The sequence below is a fragment of the Pelophylax lessonae genome, assembly GCF_965119305.1.
Source record: "Pelophylax lessonae genome assembly, chromosome: 1".
NCBI lineage: Eukaryota > Metazoa > Chordata > Amphibia > Anura > Ranidae > Pelophylax > Pelophylax lessonae.
This window is the reverse complement of record NC_138768.1, coordinates 143,519,186-143,542,761: the sequence shown is the minus strand read 5'-3', so window position 1 is coordinate 143,542,761 and position 23,576 is coordinate 143,519,186. Positions and strand designations below refer to the sequence as shown.

Below are 23,576 nucleotides of genomic sequence, written 5' to 3'. Positions count from 1 at the left end.
AACATGTTTCAAAAAAATTTTTTTTTTTTTTTTTGCTACTTCCGGTCTATATGCATGTGCTTCTGCAATTGCTGCACGTTATTTCTCAGGGATGGTGTCCTGATGGTGACTACAATGGGCCATTCCTATGACATTTTATAAAGATTAAAACATTATATGTGTGTAAGAATATATACATTTTCTTACATGCGCCTATATCATGCAGTAGAGTTACAATTTGCATCTATATCGTAATATTGATCCAGCTTGAACAAATGTAAGAATGTGTAGCACTTTCCTAGGTAGATGCTAGTGAGGGAGTATAGTTTTTGGCTCTGTCTGCCTATCGGAGGCACAGCAGACAAATCTATATTGCTTTCTGTCCAGCAGAGAGCAGGATCAGTGAGTGAGATATGCTCATTGCTCAGTGTGTGATTCATTGAGTCTAGAGAGGAGTGTTTCACACTGGTCCAATAGGACCGCATGTTGGCAGGGCCGGACTGGGTATGAAAACCAGCCCTGGAAAAAATTACATACCAGCCCCGGAAAAAATTACATACCAGCCCCATAGCATTGTGTCGTGAGACCAGCGTGCCCCCCTTTCAATGCACAGTGACCAGCGTGCCCCCCTTTCAAGGCACAGTGACCAGCGTGCCCCCCTTTCAAGGCACAGTGACCAGCGTGCCCCCCTTTCAAGGCACAGTGACCAGCGTGCCCCCCTTTCAAGGCACAGTGACCAGCGTGCCCCCCTTTCAAGGCACAGTGACCAGCGTGCCCCCCTTTCAATGCACAGTGACCAGCGTGCCCCCCTTTCAATGCACAGTGACCAGCGTGCCCCCCTTTCAATGCACAGTGACCAGCGTGCCCCCCTTTCAATGCACAGTGACCAGCGTGCCCCCCTTTCAATGCAGAGAGACCAGCGTGCCCCCTTTCAATGCAGAGAGACCAGCGTGCCAGCCTTTCAATGCACAGTGACCAGCGTGCCCCACTTTCAATGCACAGTGACCAGCGTGCCCCACTTTCAATGCACAGTGACCAGCGCTGCGTGCCCCCCTTTCAAGGCACAGTGACCAGCGTGCCCCCCTTTCAAGGCACAGTGACCAGCGTGCCCCCCTTTCAAGGCACAGTGACCAGCGTGCCCCCCTTTCAATGCAGTGACCAGCGTGCCCCCCTTTCAATGCAGTGACCAGCGTGCCCCCCTTTCAATGCAGTGACCAGCGTGCCCCCCTTTCAATGCAGAGAGACCAGCGTGCCCCCTTTCAATGCACAGTGACCAGCGTGCCCCCCTTTCAATGCACAGTGACCAGCGTGCCCCCCTTTCAATGCAGTGACCAGCGTGCCCCCCTTTCAATGCACAGTGACCAGCATGCCCCACTTTCAATGCACAGTGACCAGCGTGCCCCCCTTTCAAGGCACAGTGACCAGCGTGCCCCCCTTTCAAGGCACAGTGACCAGCGTGCCCCCCTTTCAAGGCACAGTGACCAGCGTGCCCCCCTTTCAATGCACAGTGACCAGCGTGCCCCCCTTTCAATGCACAGTGACCAGCATGCCCCCCTTTCAATGCAGAGAGACCAGCGTGCCCCCCTTTCAATGCACAGTGACCAGCGTGCCCCCCTTTCAATGCACAGTGACCAGCGTGCCCCCCTTTCAATGCACAGTGACCAGCATGCCCCACTTTCAATGCACAGTGACGAGCGCTGTGTGCCCCCCTTTCAAGGCACAGTGACCAGCGTGCCCCCCTTTCAAGGCACAGTGACCAGCGTGCCCCCCTTTCAAGGCACAGTGACCAGCGTGCCCCCCTTTCAAGGCACAGTGACCAGCGTACCCCCCTTTCAAGGCACAGTGACCAGCGTGCCCCCCTTTCAATGCAGTGACCAGCGTGCCCCCCTTTCAATGCACAGTGACCAGCGTGCCCCCCTTTCAATGCACAGTGACCAGCGTGCCCCCCTTTCAATGCAGTGACCAGCGTGCCCCCCTTTCAATGCACAGTGACCAGCGTGCCCCCCTTTCAATGCACAGTGACCAGCGTGCCCCCCTTTCAATGCACAGTGACCAGCGTGCCCCCTTTCAATGCAGAGAGACCAGCATGCCAGCCTTTCAATGCACAGTGACCAGCATGCCCCACTTTCAATGCACAGTGACCACAGCATTGCCCCCATTCATTGCAGAGTGCCACAGCATTGCCCCCATTCATTGCAGAGCGCCACAGCATTGCCCCCATTCATTGCAGAGCGCCACAGCATTGCCCCCATTCATTGTAGAGCGCACAGCATTGCCCCCATTCATTGCAGAGCGCACAGCATTGCCCCCATTCGTTGCAGAGCGCCACAGCATTGCCCCCATTCATTGCAGAGCGCACAGCATTGCCCCCATTCGTTGCAGAGCGCCACAGCATTGCCCCCATTCATTGCAGAGCGCACAGCATTGCCCCCATTCATTGCAGAGCGCCACAGCATTGCCCCCATTCATTGCAGAGCGCACAGCATTGCCCCCATTCATTACAGAGCGCCACAGCATTGCCCCTATTCATTGCAGAGCGCACAGCATTGCCCCCATTCATTGCAGAGCGCCACAGCATTGCCCCCATTCATTGCAGAGCGCCACAGCATTGTCCCCATTCATTGCAGAGCGCCACAGCATTGTCCCCATTCATTGCAGAGCGCACAGCATTGTCCCCATTCATTGCAGAGCGCCACAGCATTGCCCCCATTCATTGCAGAGCGCCACAGCATTGCCCCCATTCATTGCAGAGCGCCACAGCATTGCCCCCATTCATTGCAGAGCGCCACAGCATTGCCCCCATTCATTGCAGAGCGCCACAGCATTGCCCCCATTCATTGGCAGCATGATGATATACTACTTACCACCAGGCGATCGCATGCTGGCTGGCGTGCATGCAGTGTAGGAGACTGGGAGGGGGGAGGGATCGTCGGCGCCAGACTCCAGTTGAAAAGATGCACCAGGCAGCCAGAGCCAGCAGCACGGCACCGCCGTCCACCGCGCAGGCGCAGCCGGCCAGCCGCCCCGCTGTGACGTCATGCCGCTCACAGGCACAGCGGGAGTGCAGAGGGGGCCGGGGCAGTGCACGCAGCCTGGCTGCACAGCGTCAGCGGCTGCCGGCCAATCGGCGAGGAGCGCCGCGAGCGGCCAATCAGCGGCGAGCGGCCCCAATGGAATCCTTAAAGCGGCACTGTGGACGGCCGGCAATATTTAAAGCGGCGCTCTGCGGGCCGCCCTATCAAAGCGGCCCCAGGGCCGACGGCCCACCGGGAAATATCCCGGTATCCCGATACGCCAGTCCGGCCCTGCATGTTGGACAGTGAAGGAAAACTGACCAATGGATACATAGGGTTTGATACAGTCCTGGTGGTTGATAGGAAACTGTATAAAAGCCAGGAGCACATGTGCTGCAAGGTCTTTGGCTGGTGAGCAGAGTCCCAGAGGGAGGGAGGGGGCTGCCTCCTCCTCTGTAGCAGGGGCATCAGGAGGTCGTCCTGAGGGCCACAGGCACAGAGGTCCAGGAAAGCTGACTGAGGGGGGGAGACCCTAGAAAAACAGTATTGTGAGTACAGGGGATCGTGTCTAGGGGCCTGACCTCGGGGGGGCCACCCCGGAGTAGGAAAGTCGGAGGACGGGTGTCAGTGGTCAAGAAAGAGGAGAGCGTCCTAAAGAGAATTTAGTTCATCAAGTCATCTGGATAGAGACTTAACCCCAAATTCACCTAAGTGGCAGGGTGAATCAACAGCCTGGCTGTATCGAGAATTAGAAATCCTCCATCTTGTGAATAGTTAACTCAGAGTATCCCACCATTCCCTTCTCCCATCCCTATTTAAAATGAAACACCAAAAACAACTACAAACACCTGGACTGATCATTGACTGAGCCAAGAAGTAAAGTGTTAAATTGTGAATACCAGTGTTGCTAACAGTAACCCAGGGGGACCCAAAAGTGTATAATCTAGCAGTCCTCAAGGGGGCAGTGCTACACATGTATACCTGGCTGATCCCAAAGTTGGAAATCACAGAAGTAGGTACTGCTACTACATTGATAGCTGCCAGCTTCTGGGTCCCATGCCAAGTAGCTGCCCTGCTGTATAGGAGGGCACTCATTCATAATAGGTGTCATTCATAGAACCCTTTGCGTTTTTTTAATAAATGCAAACTTTTCTCAGAATAGATGCGGTGGATTGGTGATGTCATAATCTCTACCTCGTTCAGTCAGAGAATGCTTTGCTTAGAAAATACAAAGTATTCTGTGAATGGCACCTGTGCCAAGCAAGCGACCTCCTGAGTTCACGAAGCCGCAGGGAAGCTACTTGACACAGGACCTGGAAGCTTTCCAACTTTCACAGGGATCGGCCAGGTATGACACATGCACACCTAGACTGGTACAAGCTGGATCAATGTTACTATGTTAAATAAAAAAAAAAAATCCTTTCCTAAACTTCAGCTTTAATATCACAAAAATGATGGAACATTTCTTCTGCAGAAAATACTAATTCTTGCACAGGAGATTTCCCCAGTCTCTAAAATAAATCCCCTAAATTGGACAACTTTCTACAGCTAAATTAATACCTGTAGCTGTCAACCCCCAACAAGTCATTTTCAATATCTTTAAATCTGCAGTTTTCATTTTATGAATACCTGGTAATCCTTTCATGAAGGTCCTTGTACAGCCAATGCCTGTTATAGAGCAACAAAATTTTGGCCCTGTCCCTATTCTTCTTCAATGTTGCCCCTTTTTAAATCATCATGGATTTAAAAAGGGGGGGGAAAAAAAAGCTGTGCTGTGTGATTTTTTTTATTTTTTTTCTTTATTTATTTATATATATATATATATATATATATATATATATATATATATATATATATATATATTATAAAATTTCCTAAGAATGGCCCACTGTTTTTTTGCCATCAAGACACCATACCTGAAAAATAGTGTGCAGCAATTGCAGATGCACATGCATATAGACCAGAAGCAGCGGATATTTATTTAAAAAAAACAAAGAATTTTTGAAACCCAAGTGGGTGGATAGCTTTCCAGGGGGCGGTAGAGCAGCAGCTACAAGGCATTCAGGAGGCAATCTTTTTTTATAAAGGTCAAATTTGTTTTGAAATACTGCTATTGCAACTTTACTGCTTTGCAACTTTGAACCAAGTGGATGGCTCACGGTTGCATCCCAGTCCTATTGGTCCTAAAGGGGTGAGTTTGACAGGTGGAACCACCTGTTGAACCCTGCAGGCAAAGTTAAATGTGCACTACACCGTCCAGCTGCACGGTTAGGCTTTGGGTGGGTCATTGAGGATCTGTAAAATCATGATCCCCTGTCTGTTTTACTGTCCTTTGTAAAATGGCCCTTAGTGTTTAAATTTACATTAACTTGTAAGCTTCACTGAGCCAACCATGCAAGTTTGTGGAGCTTTTTTTCCCCAAACAATACCTTCAAAGTATAAAATGCAGTGCTGAGAGAAAAAAAAGTACAGTGATGTGTCTGCTCTGAAGCTAGCAAACTCCTGGGGCTCAGAGTCTAGGCTGTGACAGGTAACAGGTTCTCTTTAGTAATAAGAGACAAATGGTAAGACTGCATATCTCCTCCTCCTAAATGTCCTACTTCAGCATTGGGGCACAAACACCAATATCAACCAGACCAAAGTTCCTACTCCTGTAGCCCTACCCCTGTAGGAGCTGCTGGATCTTGATTTCCCCCCCCCCCCCCCCATTCCAGCACAACACACATTTCCAACTTGCATCCAGACAAGAAATCAGTCCCATAGGCTTGTTTTGTGGTTTTATTGGGGGAAACAACTTGGATAGGGTATTGGGATTATGGCATGCCCAATTTGACTTGGAACAGGTGAGGACAAACTTCTTTCTCTATATGCATGAAAATGAAGATCCTGGACTGTACTCCCTCCATGGATCAGTGGCAAAGTTCTTTTGAACCATGAGCTCTGTCCCTTTTAGTGAAATAGTGCAAAGTCCCAAACTATATTTAGGAGTATAATGTCCTCTCAGTAGACCCTCACACAGTTCTGACGCTTGTAGATACTACCAGCCCATTTGGCTGCTCTGAAGAATTTCCCAGGACAAGGGATTGGGATTCAGCACAATGCTTTCCTTGGAAAGTATTCTACACCTGGCAGTCTCTTCCCCCCTTGTAACCCCTGGGTGTGCTGAGGTACTTATACTGTCCTTTGCTCTCCACTGTACTGGGCAAGACTTCTGTGCAGGCCTTCAACTGCCCAGATCTTCCCATGCTAGCCCAGATATCCTCTGCACAGGACCCAAAGGTAATGGTGACCCCTCTCTTCAGCTTCCTCTCCTTCCTTTCCTCAGCTCCTGCCTGGAGGAAGAGCCCCCAGATCCAGGGTCCCCTCCTAGGCCCCATGACCGCAACCTCAGCACTCCCATCTTCCACCCGACTCCCCTACCGGCCAGGCTCCACAATGTTTGAGGGCTGACCCAGCCACCCTACTGGTGCATTATGTCTGGGAATTGGCCAGATTCCCTCAAGTACGCAGATCAGGACCTCCTACCCTCCGTCCACTAACTTCTAGAAGCTTCTAGAGCCAGGGGAAGGTATCGGAGCCCTGCCTTGTAGAGCCATTCTGCCTTACCCAGAGTAACCGACCCAATTACAGACTCGCACAACCACCATGAGTCAACCAAATAAATTTACCTATACTACTTGCTCAATGGAGGGTGCTACACTCTTCTGCACTCAAAATTACGAAAACATAAGTTTGAACTAGCATTGTAATTTGAAGCTAACTCCAGGAATAATTTTTATTGCATAGTTACTGTACATTGGTCCAGCTTGACGCAGTGCAAGTATAAATGTAGGCAGGTGCAGTGTATTTTCTCTACTGCAGGTGGCACTCGCCTGCAGTGGCAATGCAGATGGGGGAGGAAGTCCGGAGGAACCCAGTTCCTCTATGGTTTCCCCAGTTATGGGGAGGCAGCTATCCAATTGGAGGCTGGCACCCCATTTGACTTTGATGGCCATCTTGGGTCAGGCAGGGTCAATGTAAGACCCTGGCTCAAGGGTTTGGCACACAGAAAAGAAGCTTGTCTGTCTGAATAGGGAAAGTGAAGTGACATGCCATCTATTCTGAAAGCCTCTCCATTTGGGTAAAGACTGGCTAGGTCGCATTCCTCTCCTTTTGGCAGACACTGTCCTCTCACTTACTCTACCCACATGTATATCTCATATCTGAGGGACCACTGGGGAAGCTGACAATCACTGTAGAACTTTTATGGTGATAGTCGCAACCACACTGGCCACAGGAGGTTGCTTGCTTGGCACTGCCCATATATCTATCTTGTCTACCTTTTTTTTTATCTATCTCTTTTTGTAAAAAAAAAAAAAAAAGTTTTCTAAATTGACAAGGTAGAGATTGTAACATCATCACCCCTCCTCTCCACCTCCCCATGGCACCAGTGCCAAGGAGCTTTGTCCTGTGATCAGTGTGCAGAGGGGAAGCTGCTCCCACATGACCCAAAAGATTGCGGCTATCACTGTAATTGTAATGATTACAACAGTGATTGTCAGCTTCCCCAGCGTTCCCTCCGGTGTGAGATATACAAACTCCTATAATATGCCAAGCTGGACCAATATCTATCCAGTAAAGGTCATAGAGGGATTTTGGCTTTAATGTACAATTCCAACCCAGACTTTTGGTTTTCCTAATCTTAAGTGCAGAAGGGTAAGAACCCTTGTGTGGTTCATATTGGTGTTTGTGTCCCTATGATGAAGTATGACATTAAGGCCTCATGCACACTGGGGTATGAAAAAATGCCTTTTCAGTGTTGAGATTTTATGCGCGTTGATGAGTGTATGTATGCACGATTATGCGCATACATCATTTAGATGTGTATGAGCGTAAACTCATTCTACTAGCTAGAATTTTAATTTATTCTAGACATTTGAATAAATTTACATGCATATGCCCATGTTTAGGCATCTACAGGTGTATATTATGCTGGAAAACTCTGACTGAATGCAGGTTTGGGGCATTTTTTAATGCCCTTGAATGCTGCTCTAAAATACGCCTGTGAACGCCGCACTGTGAACCTAGAGCTGCAATGATAAAATAAGCAGCATTTTTTTCTGCACCTGTGCATGAGGCTTTAACAAGCTAGTGCACGCAGTGCTTACTACAGGCTGTAGGGGGCACTGCTGATCTTTGTAGTTGTGTTCATTTTGCAGGTAATGACCCCCCCTTTATTACAAATCCTTCAAGAAGCCCAAAAATCTATGGATAATAAAGGGTGTCCTGCAAAGTGCACAGAATGAGATCTGCAGAGCACACAAGCCTGCAAACCCTTCCAGCTACAAGCAGCAGGGCAGCCTTCCTTGGCTGCATATCTAGCTTTGGGATTAGTAGTTGCTGTGAGTATTATTAAGCATTAATAGGAGGTGTGAGGGTGGGAGGCAAGGTGTGGCTGGATGCCACTTGGGAAAGATGCCAGGCAGAGCTGTGACCATGCTACTGTGCTGCACCCAAGTAACCTCAGCACAACTGTGAACAGCCTGTACTTTGTATCAGCTGAGGCTTTTGACTTAGACTGGCACCTGATGGAAACACATTATCCCATGCCTCTTATATACACCTACAGCACAGCACAGACCTACCTGACAACTCCTCCTTATCTGATCCCTGCTCCTCCTGATAAACCATGCTGTGCATTACTGCAGACTTCATACTGACAGCTCTCCGCCTTCTCTCTATTCACTGCACTCAGCACTCCTTGGCATACTTGGCATTTTATCTTCTTACTGCTCCCTCATCCAGGACTTCTCTCCCGGCACCCAGATCCAGGACTTCCCTCCCGGCACCCAGATCCAGGATTTCACCCAGGCACCTGTTGCAGAAGTTTGTCGCACTGAGTCGCATGCTGCTACCTGGAGACACATCTGATGGAAGGGCCAGTGCAGAGGAAACCCGCAGAGAGGGCACAGCTGGCTCTGGATATGAGATGGGAGAGGTCCAGATGTGCCACACTGTCTACCCCTGGCACTCCAACCACCGGGGAGAGCTGAGTGCTGGACAGCTCCTCACTTGGATCGATACTACAGCCTGTCTGGCAGGTAAGAGAACCCCCCCCCCCCCATACACACACAGCTAAACTGGTTGCTCCAACTTTCAAAGCATTGCAATCCTATCCTCAGCTAGTATTGTAATGTTTGTTATTTTGTTTATATATATATATATATAATATAGTGTGTTTTTTTTTTTTTTTTTTATGTTCTGTTTTTATAGTAGACATGCATATTTGGAAAAATGATCACATTTTTTCCAAATCCCTCAAATAGGAATTTATTGATCTAGATCAATATGCCACACAAGGGGGAGTGGATTTAGATGGATAGTAAAGATATAATCATAACTTGTGATCATACAGTATTGATCTCATCTGTTTTCATCATGTATTGCAATTGTACTGTCCCCCCTCTACATTGTAAAGCGCTGCGTAAACTGTTGGCGCTATATAAATCCAGTGTGATAATGTAATCTCATAATCTGATCTAAATGCAATTGTATTTTTGAACAAAGGATCAGTGCTGCCAATAAATGCAAAGTGATCAATTAACAGTTGCTATTGCCTATCGAGGCAGATAAAAAAAAAAAAAAAAAAAAAATCGATTTTGTGTGGGGCCACTATTGGGGATTGTATCTCACAACTTTAAAGATTTTGTCCCCTTTGAAGGTCTAGATCAGGGAATGGTGTTACCTGCCCTAATGGACTGGTGAGAAGACCTCAATTGGTTCAAGGGCATTGCTCGGATTTCTGGGATTGTTAAAGAGTAACTCTACTTTTGCTGAGAGAAAAAAACAACCCCCCCCCCCCCCCCTCTCTCTGGGTAATCTATGTATATTGCTGGTATAGTAGCAAACGTAGTAAATTCCTATATTTTGGTGCTCCTGAAAAAGCTGCTTGTTTTCACAATGTCCTTTTGCAGAATGATTTTGAATGGAAGGGTCGGGTTCATTATCACCAGATTCATGCTCCGTTCCATTCACACTAGTGCAATATCAGATGGGACTTGAGTGGTACAGAATCGCATGGCAATGGAAATTATCATTGTTTTTAATGGCAGCCTTTCACATCAATGCAACATGGCACAGAGCAATTTTGAAAAAGGTTGCTGTACTATGGTGCAAATCGGATAGCAGCAGTGTGAACTTCGCCTTTATGCTCTGAGAAAAGCTGCAATGCCTTGGAGTGTTTCACTCATTTTGCAGTTGATGCCTAAAATCTGACTCTTATCTTAGTGTAGACTTCTGGGAAAATCAGTGAGCGAATCACATAAGCATGAAAATTACATTTCTGGAGTTGCTCAATGCACCAATGGTGTACAGGAACACCTTCAGGTAGCCATATTGCATTGTATTTTACAGAAGACTACATCGGTTGCAGATTGGAAAGATAATTTTTAATCATTTCAAAACTGCTTGTGTAGCAATTGTATATGCTATATTTATTTATTTTTTTATTTGCTGTAATTTTTCAACCAGTTCTCCCCCGGCCTATATCAAAATGGATGGCCGAGCGGGACTTTTGGCGCTCTGAGTGGATGTCTTATGACGTCCTCCCGGATCACGCCTCTCATGGCACTATCTGTCATAGCCAATGTTTAGTGTACCAGTGTGCTGATAGCACCATGTGATCGCTGTAACAAATCACTGCATCACATGACAATTGTAAACAATGGATGGCTTCCTTTCATGCCAACCGTTGTATACAATTGTGTTGCTAGCTGTGATTGATCACTGTTTTGACATGGTCCAGACAGGGCCAATCACAGCCCATCTGTACTATGTGAGTAGCTGTGGCTAATCAGAACAAAACACACTGAATCAGTTTCATTCAATAAAATGGTTGCTTATACCAATGAAATTCATTGGTATAAACCATTTTAGTGTGTGTGTGTGTGTGTGTGTGTGTGTGTGTAATAAAAAAAAAAAAAAAAAAAAGATTTATTTTTTTTGTTCCCCCACTAAAGCAGATTGATGGCCGGGCAGGACTCTCCTCCTAGTCATGCTGCTTGTGCATGACGAGCCGTGTCCCTCGCAGACATTTATATTGATAATCAGGGCTCTGATCAGTGCCCTAAATATCAGGGTACTAATCAGTGCAGCCTCATCGGTGAAGAATTACTTATTTGCAAAATTATTTGCAAAATTTTATAACAAAACGAAGAAAGTATTTTTCTCTTGAAAATTTTCAGTTTCTTTTTGTTTGGCAAAAAACCCAGTGGTATTTAACCACTTCTGGACCGGAAGATTTTTTCCCCTTAATGACGAGGCCATATTTTGCGATTCGGCACTGCGTTACTTTACCGGACAATTGCGTGGTCGTGCGACGCTGTGCCCAAATAAAATTGATTTCCTTTTTTTTCCCCACAAATAGAGCTTTCTTTTGGTGGTATTTGATCATCTCTGCGAGTTTTTGTTTGTTTTTTTTTTTTTTTTGTTTTTTTTATTGGTTTGCGCAAAAGTTATCGCGTCTACTAACTACAGGAAAGATTTGTCATTTCTATTGTGTGGTGTTTTTTTTTTTTTTTTTTTTTTTTTTGCAACATTGCGGCTGACAGATTTTACCCAGAACTGACATTTTTTACACTTTTGGGGGGACCAGTGACATTACTACAGTAATCAGTGTTAAAAATATGCACTGTTACTGTAATAATGACTGACAGGGAAGGGGCTAACACTGTGGGTGATCAAGGGGTTAAATGTGAGCCTAGGGGAGTGATTCTAACTGTGGGGGGGCGTGGCTTGTGAAATGATCAGAGACTTGTGATTTTTACATAGAAGGATCACAGGAGCTCTGTGGAGCTCTGTGATCATTCCAGAGAGAACAGTCAGCTGTGTTTACAACAGCTGACCGTTCTTCTCTCTCAGCGGGGAGCGATCGCGGGTGGCAGGCGGCAATCGGAGCCACCTGCCCCGTACATCGGAGTCTCCACTGCCCAGTGGGGGCTGGAGCGTGCCGTGGGTGGTGCTCGCTCACTCCCTAGCTGCAGGCGCGCGACCTATGTCGGTTCACGTGGGAGGGCCAGCCTGCCGCAGTAAATATGTGGTGGGCAGTTCGGAACCAGTTAAATACCACCAAATAAAGCTCCTATCTGTCAAAAAAAAAGAAAATGGGTACAGTGTTTTTTTTTTTTTTTTTTATGACCGTGCAATTGTCATTTAAAGTGTGACAGCGCTGAAAGTTGGCTTTGACAGGAATGGGATGAGTGCCCAGTAGGCAAGTGGTTAAAGGGGGGGGGGGAAATCTAATTGAAATGTGTGATTTGCTGTTTTTACAAACCCATTTTAATTTTATTTATTTTTTCCTCCTTTAACCACTTGCCTACTGGGCATTTTCATCCTCTTCCTGCCCAGGCCAATTTTTCAGCTTTCAGTGCTGTCACACTGTGAATGACGATTGCAAAATTGTACCTAAACCCCCCCCCCCCCCACTAAAACTTTCTTTGGTATTTTAATGAAGTTGCACTGATGATTGCAGGAATGATCAATGGCACTTATAAGCTGCACTGGTGGGGCTGCACTGATTATCAGTTAAAATGTCTGCTGTCACAGGAATGCTGGTTATCTTCTCTAATTTCCTCACACAATGACAGCTCTGAGGAAAGGAAATGCAGATAACAAGCATTTTACATGGGGTCAGCTGTGATTTTTGGACACAGCTGATCACATGGTAAAGAGCCAATGGCTCTTCACCTTGATCGGTGATGCACTGTGTCCCAGGGACAAGGCTCTCCACCAGTTGCCGCACTATGCGCCATGACTAGGAGTATGTCCCTATTATAAGCAATAGTTAACTGCCATAAACTGGCTTTCCATTCATGACAGCTTGCTTACTGTTGACATGCTGTGATTGGCTACAGCTAATCACACAATACAGGGTGCTTTGATTGGCCCAGGTACCATGTGATGGCTGTGGGCTAATTGCGGCATAAGTGCCCCTATAAGAAACGGCTTCCTATGGTGGCGGAGATACCTGGAGTGCCAGTGGGGGACCACAGAAAAGGAGGGCTGCTCTGTGTTATAACATTGTACAGAGCAGGTAAGTAGAACATATAAAACCAATTACAATCTAAGATGGTTTGTTTTGTTTACTTTATTCAAATGTGTTTCATATATGTATGAGGCACACAAATTTCACTAAAGAAAAGATTAATTGCATGCAGAGTTGTGTTTATGTGCATATTTCTGGGGAGGGGTCCATAGCTCATCCTATTCTTAAAGGGGTCAGTGACTCAAAAATATTAAGAACCACTTCTCTAAGTTCTCTATTTCTTTTCAGCTGAAAGACATGCTGGTTTTGCCTGTGTGACAGCATCAGTGGATGACATCCAGATTGAAGAGACAGCCAGGTACCGCTCATTGTTCTTTGTTCGCACCTTTGAGACTGTCTCCAATAACAGCCGATCTAGTTTAGATAGTGAGAACATTAGTTGCTCTAAAGTTCAAAGTACATTGTAAGCAGTCATTTAGTTTGATGGCCAGACAGAAAGCAGTGTGCAAAACACCCACATGAAGCTTCCATCAAAAAGAATTGTATATTTCCAACATTTTTGTCCTGTTGGAAAATCATTGAAAAGTGTGTGTGTGTGTGTGTACATTACATACATACATACATGCATCCATCCATCCATCAAGAAAATTAAAAGACCACTTTGAAAACTCATCAGATCCCAATGGGGAAAAATATCATGCTGTATATCTGTACTGATATGGACTGGATAATGTGTTAGGAACAAAAGGATGCCACTTCGTTTGATGAAAATTATCACCCAACAGAGGGCTGAATTCAAAGACGCCCCAAAAATCAAAGTGAAAAAATGATGCCGCAGGCTTGTCCATTTTGCTGAAATTTTATTGCATCAACTCAGAATGGTATGGCCCCCACATGCTTGTATGCATGCCTGACATTGTCGGAAGTAGCTCCTAAAGAGACAACAGATTGTGTCCTGGGGTATTTCCTCCCAGATCTGGACCAGGGCATCACTGAGCTCCTGAACAGACTGAGGTGCAACCTGGCGGAGTGGAATGGACCGAAACATAAATGTCCCAGAGGTGTTCTATTGAATTTAGGTCAGGCGAGCGGGGGGAACATTCAATGGTATCAATTCCTTCATGCTCCAGGAACTGGCTGCATACTCTCACCACATGAGTCGGGCATTGCCGTGCACCAGGGGTAACCCAGGACCCACTGCGTCAGTGTAGGATCTGACAATGGGTCCAAGGATTTCATCGCGATACCTAAGGGCAGTCAGGGTGCCATTGTCTAGCCTGTAGAGGTGTGTATGTCCCTCCATGAATATGTCTCCCCAGACCATTACTGACCTACCACCAAACCGGTCATGCTGAATGATGTTACAGGCAGCATAAAGTTCTCCACAGCTTCTCCAGACCCTTTAATGTCTGTCACGTGCTCAGAGTGAACTTGCTCTCCTCTGTGAAAAGCACAGGACACCAGTGGCAGAACTTTTGGTGTTCAATGGCAAATGCCAATCAAGCTCCACAGTGCTGGGCAGTGAGCACAGGGCCCACTAGAAGATGTTGGGCCCTCAGGCCACCCTCAAAGTCTGTTTTTGTTTGGTCAGACATTAACACCAATGGCCTGCTGGAGGTAATTTTGTAGGGCTCTGTCAGTGCTCATCCTGTTCCTCCTTCCTCAAAGGAGCAGAATCCAGTCCATCTGATGGGTTAAGGACCTTCTATGGCCTTGTTTCGCTCTCCTAGAGTAACTGCCTGTCTCCTGGAATCTCCTCCATGCTCTTCAGACTCTGCTGGGAGACTCGGCAAACCTTCTGACAATGGCACATATTGATGTGCCATCTTGGAGGAGTTGGCCTGTCTGTGCAACCTCTATAGGGTCCAGGTATCTCCTCATGCTACCAGTAGTGACCCTGACCCTAGCCAAATGCAAAACTAGTAAAAAGCAGTCAGAAAAGATGGGTAGGGGGAAAAAAAAGTGAGTGGCCTCAAACCAGTAAAACCATTCCTGTGTTGGAGGTCCTCTGTGTTGCTTATCTAGTGCATCTGCTGTAAATTTCATTAATCAGTTTCAGCTACTTTGGTGTTAACAACCCCCCCATGCTACCTAACTGACCAGATCAATATCCTAACAGTTTACTTGACTTGATGTTATACTCTGAATAAAAAGTGTTCCGTGTATGTGTGTATAATATAATATAGTGTATATGTCCTAAGTGTAGCCACCACACTCTTTGTAAATGCTCTGGTACTCACCCACACAGCAATATCCCTACAAATATAGAGGGACTCATGGATTTTGCAACAGAGATACATGAAAGCAGCAGAGTTTTAATGGAGCTTAGTCTTTCTCAAGCTACAAAACTTTGCCTGTTATTAGCAGTCAATATACAGTATCTCACAAAAGTGAGCACACCCCTCACATTTTTGTAAATATTTTGTTATCTTTTCATGTGACAACACTGAAAAAATGACACTTTGCTACAATGTAAAGTAGTCAGTGTACAGCTTGTATAACAGTGTAAATTTGCTGTCCCCTCAAAATAACTCTACACACAGCCATTAATGTTTAAACTGCTGGCAATGAAAAGGTGAGTACAACCCTAAGTTAAAATTGGGCCCAAATGTCAATATTTTGTGTGGCCACCTATTTTTCCAGCACTGCCTTAACCCTCTTGAGCATGGAGTTCACCAGAGCTTTACAGGTTGCCACTGGAGTTCTCTTCCACTCCTCCATGACGACATCACAGGGCTAGTGGATTTTAGAGACCTTGCGCTCCTCCACTTTCCATTTGAGGATGTCCCGCGGATGCTCAATAGGTCTGGAGACATGCTTGGCCAGTCCATCACCTTTACCCTCAGCTTCTTTAGCAAGGCAGGGGTCATCTTGGAGGTGTGTTTGGGGTCGTTATGTTGGAATACTGCCCTGCGGCCCAGTCTCCGAAGGGAGGGGGATCATGCTCTGCTTCAGTATGTCACAGTACATGTTGGCATTCATGGTTCCCTCAATGAACTGTAGCTCCCCAGTGCAGGCAGCACTCCTGCAGCTTCAGACCATGACACTCCCACCACCATGCTTGACTGTAGGAAAGACCAACTTGTCTTTGTACTTCTCACCTGGTTGCTGCCACACACGTTTGACACCATCTGATCCAAATACGTTTTTCTTGGTCTCATCAGACCACAGGACATGGTTCCAGTAATTCATGTCTTTAGTCTGCTTGTCTTCAGCAAACTGTTTTACGGGCTTCCTTGTGCATCAACTTTAGAAGAGGCTTCCTTCTTGGACGACAGCCATGCAGACCAATTTGATCCAGTGTGCAGCGTATGGTCTGAGCACTGACAGGCTGACTTTAACCTCTGCAGCAATGGTGGCAGCACTCATACGTCTATTTCCCAAAGACAACCTCTTGATATGATACTTAGCATGTGCACTCAACTTCTTTGGTCGACCATGGCGAGGCCTGTTCTGATAAACCACTGTATGGTCTTGGCCACCATGCTGCAGCTCAGTTTCAGAGTCTTGGCAATCTTCTTATAGCCTAGGCCAGGGATTCCCAAATTACATCCCTGCAGCTGTTGCAGAACTACACATCCCATGAGGCATTGTAAAACTCTTAACATTCACATACATGACTAGGCATGATAGGAATTGTAGTTCCTGAACAGCTGGAGGGCCGTAGTTTGGGAATCCCTGACCTAGGCCATCTTTATGTAGAGCAACAAATATTTTTTCCAGATCCTCTGAGTTCTTTGCCATGAGGTGCCATGTTGAACTTCCAGGGACCAGTATGAGAGAGCGATAACTCCAAATTTAACACACCTGAGACCTTGTAACCCTAAAAAACAACTTTTATGTACCATTAAAATCTATTACACAACATTAAAAATGACTCTCCACATTGGGGTTCACAACATGTAAAGATTATGATTACATTCAGAATGTGGACTCTACATGTTTTGGGAATACTTCAAGAGCACATGTGACCGAATCAGTACACTTGAACCCACTCCTAATATTTAGAGTAATATCAGCCAGTAGGGTAGACTGGTACTCATAGCATGTGTATGTTGCCCATAGAGGTGAAAATGAGTAAACCAAAGTGAAACCACTGCATCTCAGGTGGGAAATTCTGGTACAATCCATAAACGGCCAATGATCTTGGTCAAGGCACATACTCCAGAGGTAGCTCTAAGTATCTAAAGGCCCGTACACACGATATGAAAATTTCGTCTTTCTGCCGATTTTCGGATTGTTAGTATAGTGCTTTTGACAGCAGATTACGAATTTTCAGACAAAATTTGGATGTGCAGGCTATAAAATTTTGATCGTACGTCAACACAATGTTCGGTATTCGTTTAACTAGTACAGTTTCCGTCCGAAAAAAATCGTAAGAGCAAGACTATGCATGTTTAGAAACGAAAGAACACCTACAAAACCATTCAACACATGACATCACTTCTGAAGTAGAATTCTGTACTACGGGAATTTTCGTATGATAGTAACCTCTTCACTTTCAAAATGAGACTAGCATGCAACAAAAGACGGACGAAAGATCGTCCTATAATCTGATCGTGTGTACGAGGATTTAGAAACAAACTCTGTTTACCTTAATCCAGCCTATAGATGGTGCATAAAGTTGTTTTTTTTTTTTTTGTACTTTGTTTCTCTTCTATATGTCCATGAATACATATCCTTTTCATGGTTGATACTTACCTGCTCTGTGCAATGATATTGCATAAAAAGGTCACCTGTGTGCACGCTCCCGAGCCACGTGTGTATGTCTATATACATACACAGTTGTGGGTGGGACAAGTTAGTCGGTACCCAGTATGGAAGAATGGCATACAGACCAAAGTGAAGTGGCACTATTTTTACTTGGTTAAATGAAGGTAACTAACGTATTAAGAACAGCGGCAAGGTACTTGGCTTAACTGTTGCAAGCACTATGCTGTCAGTCCCTCAGTAACACCTTCAACATAGTTACAGAAGTTCTCTGCAATTTAAGCAACACATTTGAGTAGTTCCAGCACTAAATGTCACTATAATAGGTTTATATTACCAGAGCAGCATCTGGGTAAAGGGGTGGCTGTTCGGCAGTGTAGCTGCACTGAGAAGATGTAATCCAGAACCTTTGTCACAGCCCCAGAGTCCAAGAATTAGCAGAGCCTGCAGTGGTGTCCCTGGTCTGTCCCTCATCAGTGACCTCTCCCTAGGGCTAAATAAGCTGTGCCTATTCAGCATTATTCCGGTCCCTACTCTATCCACTTTGCAAGTTGCAACTGTGCGTCAACTGCAGTGGGGCACTGCTATTTATAAGCATTGCCTCCACTAAAGAGAGCTAGTGTTGCAGTGTCCAATTGGACCACTGCTTCCCTGGTGATAAATGCACCTCTCCTCCCTGTTCCCTCTGTACAGTGAGCAGCAAACCAGTGCCACCTGCAAAAGGGCGGGTAAACTGCATCTGCCTACACAATGCTTGTAAACCATGTTCACTGATCACAGGGTGAAGTGAAGGTAGTAGGAGCCAATGGCTCCCACTGCCCTCTTAAAGTAGGAAGCGGGAGGGAGAGGTGCTGGAGCAGTGACATGAAGCCAGGTCAGTGTTTTAGGACAGGGGGTGGGGGGGGGGGGGGGGGTAGGACAGGTAGTGGGGGAGTTTTTTTTTTTTTTCCTTTAATGCTGAAAAATGCATTTATAACTACTTTAAGCTAGTCTGTCCTGCATGGGTAAAGCACAGATTCACTCTAACCCCTTGCTGTTGCCACCTTCCAGTAGCCCTCTAGTTGAATGTTAGTGCAATGCCAGGAGGCAGAGGTGGCTTCCCAATCACATCACTGAAAGTGGCTGTCAGTGGTCACATTAATGGAAGCCTATTCCACGGTCTCCTGATTGGTGACAGCTTGGTCAGTGCAGGGAGCGTGCTCTCGGCAAAGAATCCTAGAGCCCCATGGACTCCTATGTGCGGTGAATGGATGTTAAGGGCCACCCATCCTGCCACTGCATACATGCATAATGCAGTCAGAAAGAGGTAAATTGTTGGTAAAAAAACATTTTGTTTCCTTTGGTGAAGCTGTGGAAATTTTTTATTTTTCCTACCTCCAGTGAAAACTGTATGTCACAATGATTAGAAGATGGCAGTGTAGGCAGGTGAAATTGAATGCACCACTTACATCTAAAAACTTTTAGACAGCAAGGCTGCCTTTTGGCTTTGAAGGACCAGTAGGGGAGTTTAGGAACATGAGGGATGTAGTGCAGCATCCATTAAGTGTAGAGGTATTTTATCTCTCAAACAACAAAAGGGTTAACAAGGCCTATGACCTTTTTAGCAGTAAATGGTGGTTGGAGTTCCTCTTTAATCTGATGTATTAACATTTAACAATCTATTATCAGGCTAGTGATATGTTCACACACGAAGGTAAATCTGCTGATTATTTTGTTGGTAACGTGTAGTGCGGTATCTTTCCCATGTTGTCATCATTTGTCTATATTTAGGTGGCATTCAGTGATGTTGTCACGAATTTTAAATAGCAGATCATATGAAGTTGCCTCCCCTTCTCCAATTGGTTGCAGTGTACCCTGGCAGCTGAGAATGGAAAACTTCTCCTCTAAGCAGTGGCCTATTTTCACTCCACAGACCTCTTCTGTCTTCCTGACAAGAATTGTTCCAGGTTACAAGCTAAATGAATACTCTAAATGGATGGGAGCTGGAATAAGTAAATGGTTTCAATGGATGTTCAGGGACATTTTCTGCCACAAAAGCCTTCCATTTATTAAGATGAATAGCACAGCTTAGCAAGGAGTGATGCTTTGCTCCTTGATCTCGGACAATTAAATAAAATGTTCAGAGGGTGTTTAATTCGTGTGGTCTGTGTGCACCCGGTGCTTTCACCCTGCTCAAAATCCATTTAATTTCATCCCATTTATGTTCGTGATTATAGAACGGTCAGTGTAATGCAAGATGATGATTGATGTGAAGCGGGGCAGTCGCCGTCCTATATTATACTGTAATTTCTTCACACAGGTGTCATTGAAAAGAATGAACCCTCTGTTCAGTAGTTTATTCCTTGTCTGTTATACACCCAGTGTTTGGTACCCATCGATATTGTAGAAGGGTTAATCCCTCCAAATTGTTGGATAATTGATGGAAATTATTCAGGTTTTGGTACATGGCAACATTTTGAATCCCATATTATAACTCCCAGGTACTCCAGCACTAAGATATAAGAGCCTTTGGCTTGCATCCTGCAAAAAAAAACTAACTTCCGTACCCCTTTTTAATGACAGCGACACCTGGGTGAAGCTAGGGTCTTGGGGAAAGTGACCTAAAGTGTTCAATAAGACTGTAGGTTACTTCCTAGAATAAGCCCAACACTAAAATATACAGTGCCTTGAAAAAGTATTCATACCCCTTTTAATTTTTCCACATTTTGTCATGTTACAACTAAAAACGTAAATGTGTTTTTATTGGGATTTTATGTTATAGACCAACACAAAGTGGCACATAATTGTGAAGTGGAAGGAAAAATGATAAATGGTTTTCAAAATGTTATACAAATATCTGAAAAGTGTGGCATGCATTTATATTCACCTAACCCCCCCCCAAGTCAATACTTTGTAAAACCACCATTTGCTGCAATTACAGCTGCAAGTCTTTTTATGGATGTCTCTACCAGCTTTGCACATCTAGAGTGACATTTTTGCCCATTCTTCTTTGAAAAAAAAAGCTCAAGCTCTGTCAGATTGGATGGAGAGCGTCTGTGAACGCTAGTTTTCACATCTGGCTACAGATTCTCCATTAGATTTGGGTCTAGACTTTGACTGGACCATTCTAACACAGACACAAACCTGTTTTGATCTAAACCATTCCATTGTAGCTCTGGCTTTGTTTAGGGTTGTTGTCCTGCTGGAAGGTGAACCTCCACCCCATCTCATGTTAGCAGACAACAGGTTTTCTTCTAAGCTTGCCCTTTCTTTGGCTCCATCCATCTCCCCATCAACTCGGACCAGCTTCCTTGTCTCTGCTGAAGAAAAGCATCCCCACAACATGATGCTGCCACCACCATGTTTCACAGTGGGGAGGGTATTTTCAGGGTGATGTGCAGTGTTAGTTTCCGCCACACAGGGCATTTTGCTTTTAGGCCAAAATTAAATTTTGGTCTCATCTGACCAGAGCGCTTTCTTCTATGTTTGCTGTGTCCCCCACATGACTTCTCAAACTGTAAACTGGACTTCTTATCGCTTACTTTCAACAATGGCTTTCTTCTTGCCACTCTTCCATAAAGGCCAAATTTGTGGAGTGCACAACTAATAGTTGTCCTGTGGACAGATTCTCCCACCTGAGCTGTGGGTCACTGCAGCTCCTCCAGAGTTACCATGGGCCTTTTGGCTGCTTCTCTGATTAATGCTCTCCTTGCTAGGCCTGTCAGTTTAGGTGGACAGCCATGTTTTAGTAGGCTTGCAGATGTGCCATACTCTTTCCATTTTCAAATGATGGACTGAACAGTGCTCCGTGAGATGTTCAAAGCTTGGGATGTTTGTTTTTATAACCTAACCCTGCTTAAAACTTCTCCACCATGTTTATCCCTGGTGTGTTCCTTGGCCTTCATGATGCTGTTTGTTCAATAAGGTTCTCTAAAACTGGACTTCACAGATCCCATGTATTTATACTGAGAATAAATTACACACAGGTGGACTCATTTACTAATTAGGTGACTTCTGAAAGCAATTTGTTCTACTAGATTTTAGATAGGGGTATCAGCGTAAAGGGGGCTGAATACAAATGCACTCCACATTTTTCAGATATTTAATTTGAAAACCATTTATCATTTTCCTTCCACTTCACAATTATGTGCCACTTTGTGTTGGTCTAGCACATAAAATCCCAATAAAATACATTTTACGTTTTTGGTTGTAACATGACAAAATGTCAAGGGGTATGAATACTTTTTGAAGGCACTGTATACCCAACACTAAAATATCTGCTTTCTATGGGTTGGCTATAAAAATTCTTGCTAATGACATCCAGGTGTATTCATGTGAGCATAATGTATTATGTGGTTACCAGTGGTGCTACTCCCCTCTCTGTATTCTTGTCTCTACTCCTGCTGGATAATCGTGATCAATTGGATAGTAAGCGGGGGTTGAAGTGGTTGCAGTACTAATTAGACCCATACGTCCGTCGCATAACTGATCTGCTACCAGCAGCAGTTTACCAAATCCCAAATTCATATCTTGTTTTGATTACTGGCAGACTATGATTTTTGTACCCTACCTGAGCATGCACTAAAGCCATTTCTAATGTGAGCTAGTGATCAGACTTGCACTAAAAGCTTGCCTGAGGGATGATATCATGTACTATGAACGTACTGAGTCTTCTGCCCCTACAAGCCCACACCTTTTAATTACATTAATGGAAATTTGTTAAATCTTGTGACTAGCGTAATGGTATACCCCTTGCCAAGTGTCTGCTTGTAGCTCACAAGCAAGTACATTTTTGTGGATGTAATTCCTGTGTTTTATAGCTCCCTTTTTAAAAAAAAAAAAAAAAAAAAAATCTGCACAAATTTTAATGCTGAAATCCCAGCCAAAAAAGCCAAATACATAGTTAAACACCCCTCTAATGGGATTTATGACAATGATGTAATATACTGTATAAGAGCACTTGCCTGCCGACAGATTTTGTACTGTATTTCTATTCAACCAGTCCTGAGATTTACACAGCTTGGTCACCACCACCCTGCCCCTAGCCTCTGACTGGACGGTGAGGAGATGACTGATGAAGTCCCCTTTCTGCTCCATTCTTCTGTCAGCATGTTCTGGTCAGGACATATGAATGTAGAGCACTTGTCCCTCTTCCCTCATCTGTCTCCCAGTCTGATTGTTACTGTACAGGGGATGGCTGAGGATCCAAAAAGAGGATGGAGGGTGTTCTCTGCAAAACCTTTGCACATTTTTGTTTAAAAAAAAAAATAAAACCTTCACTTTAATATAATATATTTTGGTTTAATAAATGCATAGCTTTTTTTTTTTTTTTTTTTTCTTTCATAAATGCCTACAGCTTTTGTTTTTAAAAGCCATACCTTTAAAATTGGCATGGTTGACGTTCAGTAAGGATAAAGGGGGCACTTTACTAGAAATATGCCAAGTAACCATATTATTATCTTTTTATTTTATTTTTTTCCTGATATTTTTTAACATTATTAATAATCACAATTGCTTCTCTGGTATATCCTACTATATTGCATTGAATATACACACGCACCTTTTTGTATTTTGTTTTATATAGATCCTCAATATACATATATATTTTTTTGCAGGATTGGACAACAAATTTGCATTAAAGCAAAAGTAAATCGAGCTTTCAACACAAGCATGGAGGTAAAAAAAACATAATTTTCCCTTTTTCTCTGCGTTTTAAGTGACAGAAATGCACATTTGTTAAGCCATATTAATTATGTTACTACTTTTAGCTGTAGGGTTATATTACACAGTAATAGCTGAGTTTTAGTATTATTTAAAGGGATGCATAGGCAACAAATAAATACCAGTAAACTGCTGATCTGTTGCTTTGTGCT

General features: G+C 44.7%; 1 protein-coding gene across 2 annotated transcripts in view; it reads left to right on the top strand.

Moving 5' to 3' along the window:
* Positions 1-8,378: 8,378 nt before the first annotated feature.
* The window catches only part of ACOT12 (acyl-CoA thioesterase 12), a 97,529-nt gene continuing 82,331 nt past the window's right edge, over positions 8,379-23,576 (top strand). The window contains exons 1-3 of one of the 2 annotated variants that reach the window (XM_082255670.1): positions 8,379-9,073; positions 13,303-13,372; positions 23,319-23,379. In XM_082255670.1, the coding sequence (XP_082111796.1) occupies positions 8,662-9,073; positions 13,303-13,372; positions 23,319-23,379 (543 nt within the window). In that variant the 5' untranslated portion in view covers positions 8,379-8,661. The remainder of the gene's footprint in view (positions 9,074-13,302; positions 13,373-23,318; positions 23,380-23,576) is intronic. The other variant, XM_082255671.1, reaches the window with a different exon arrangement.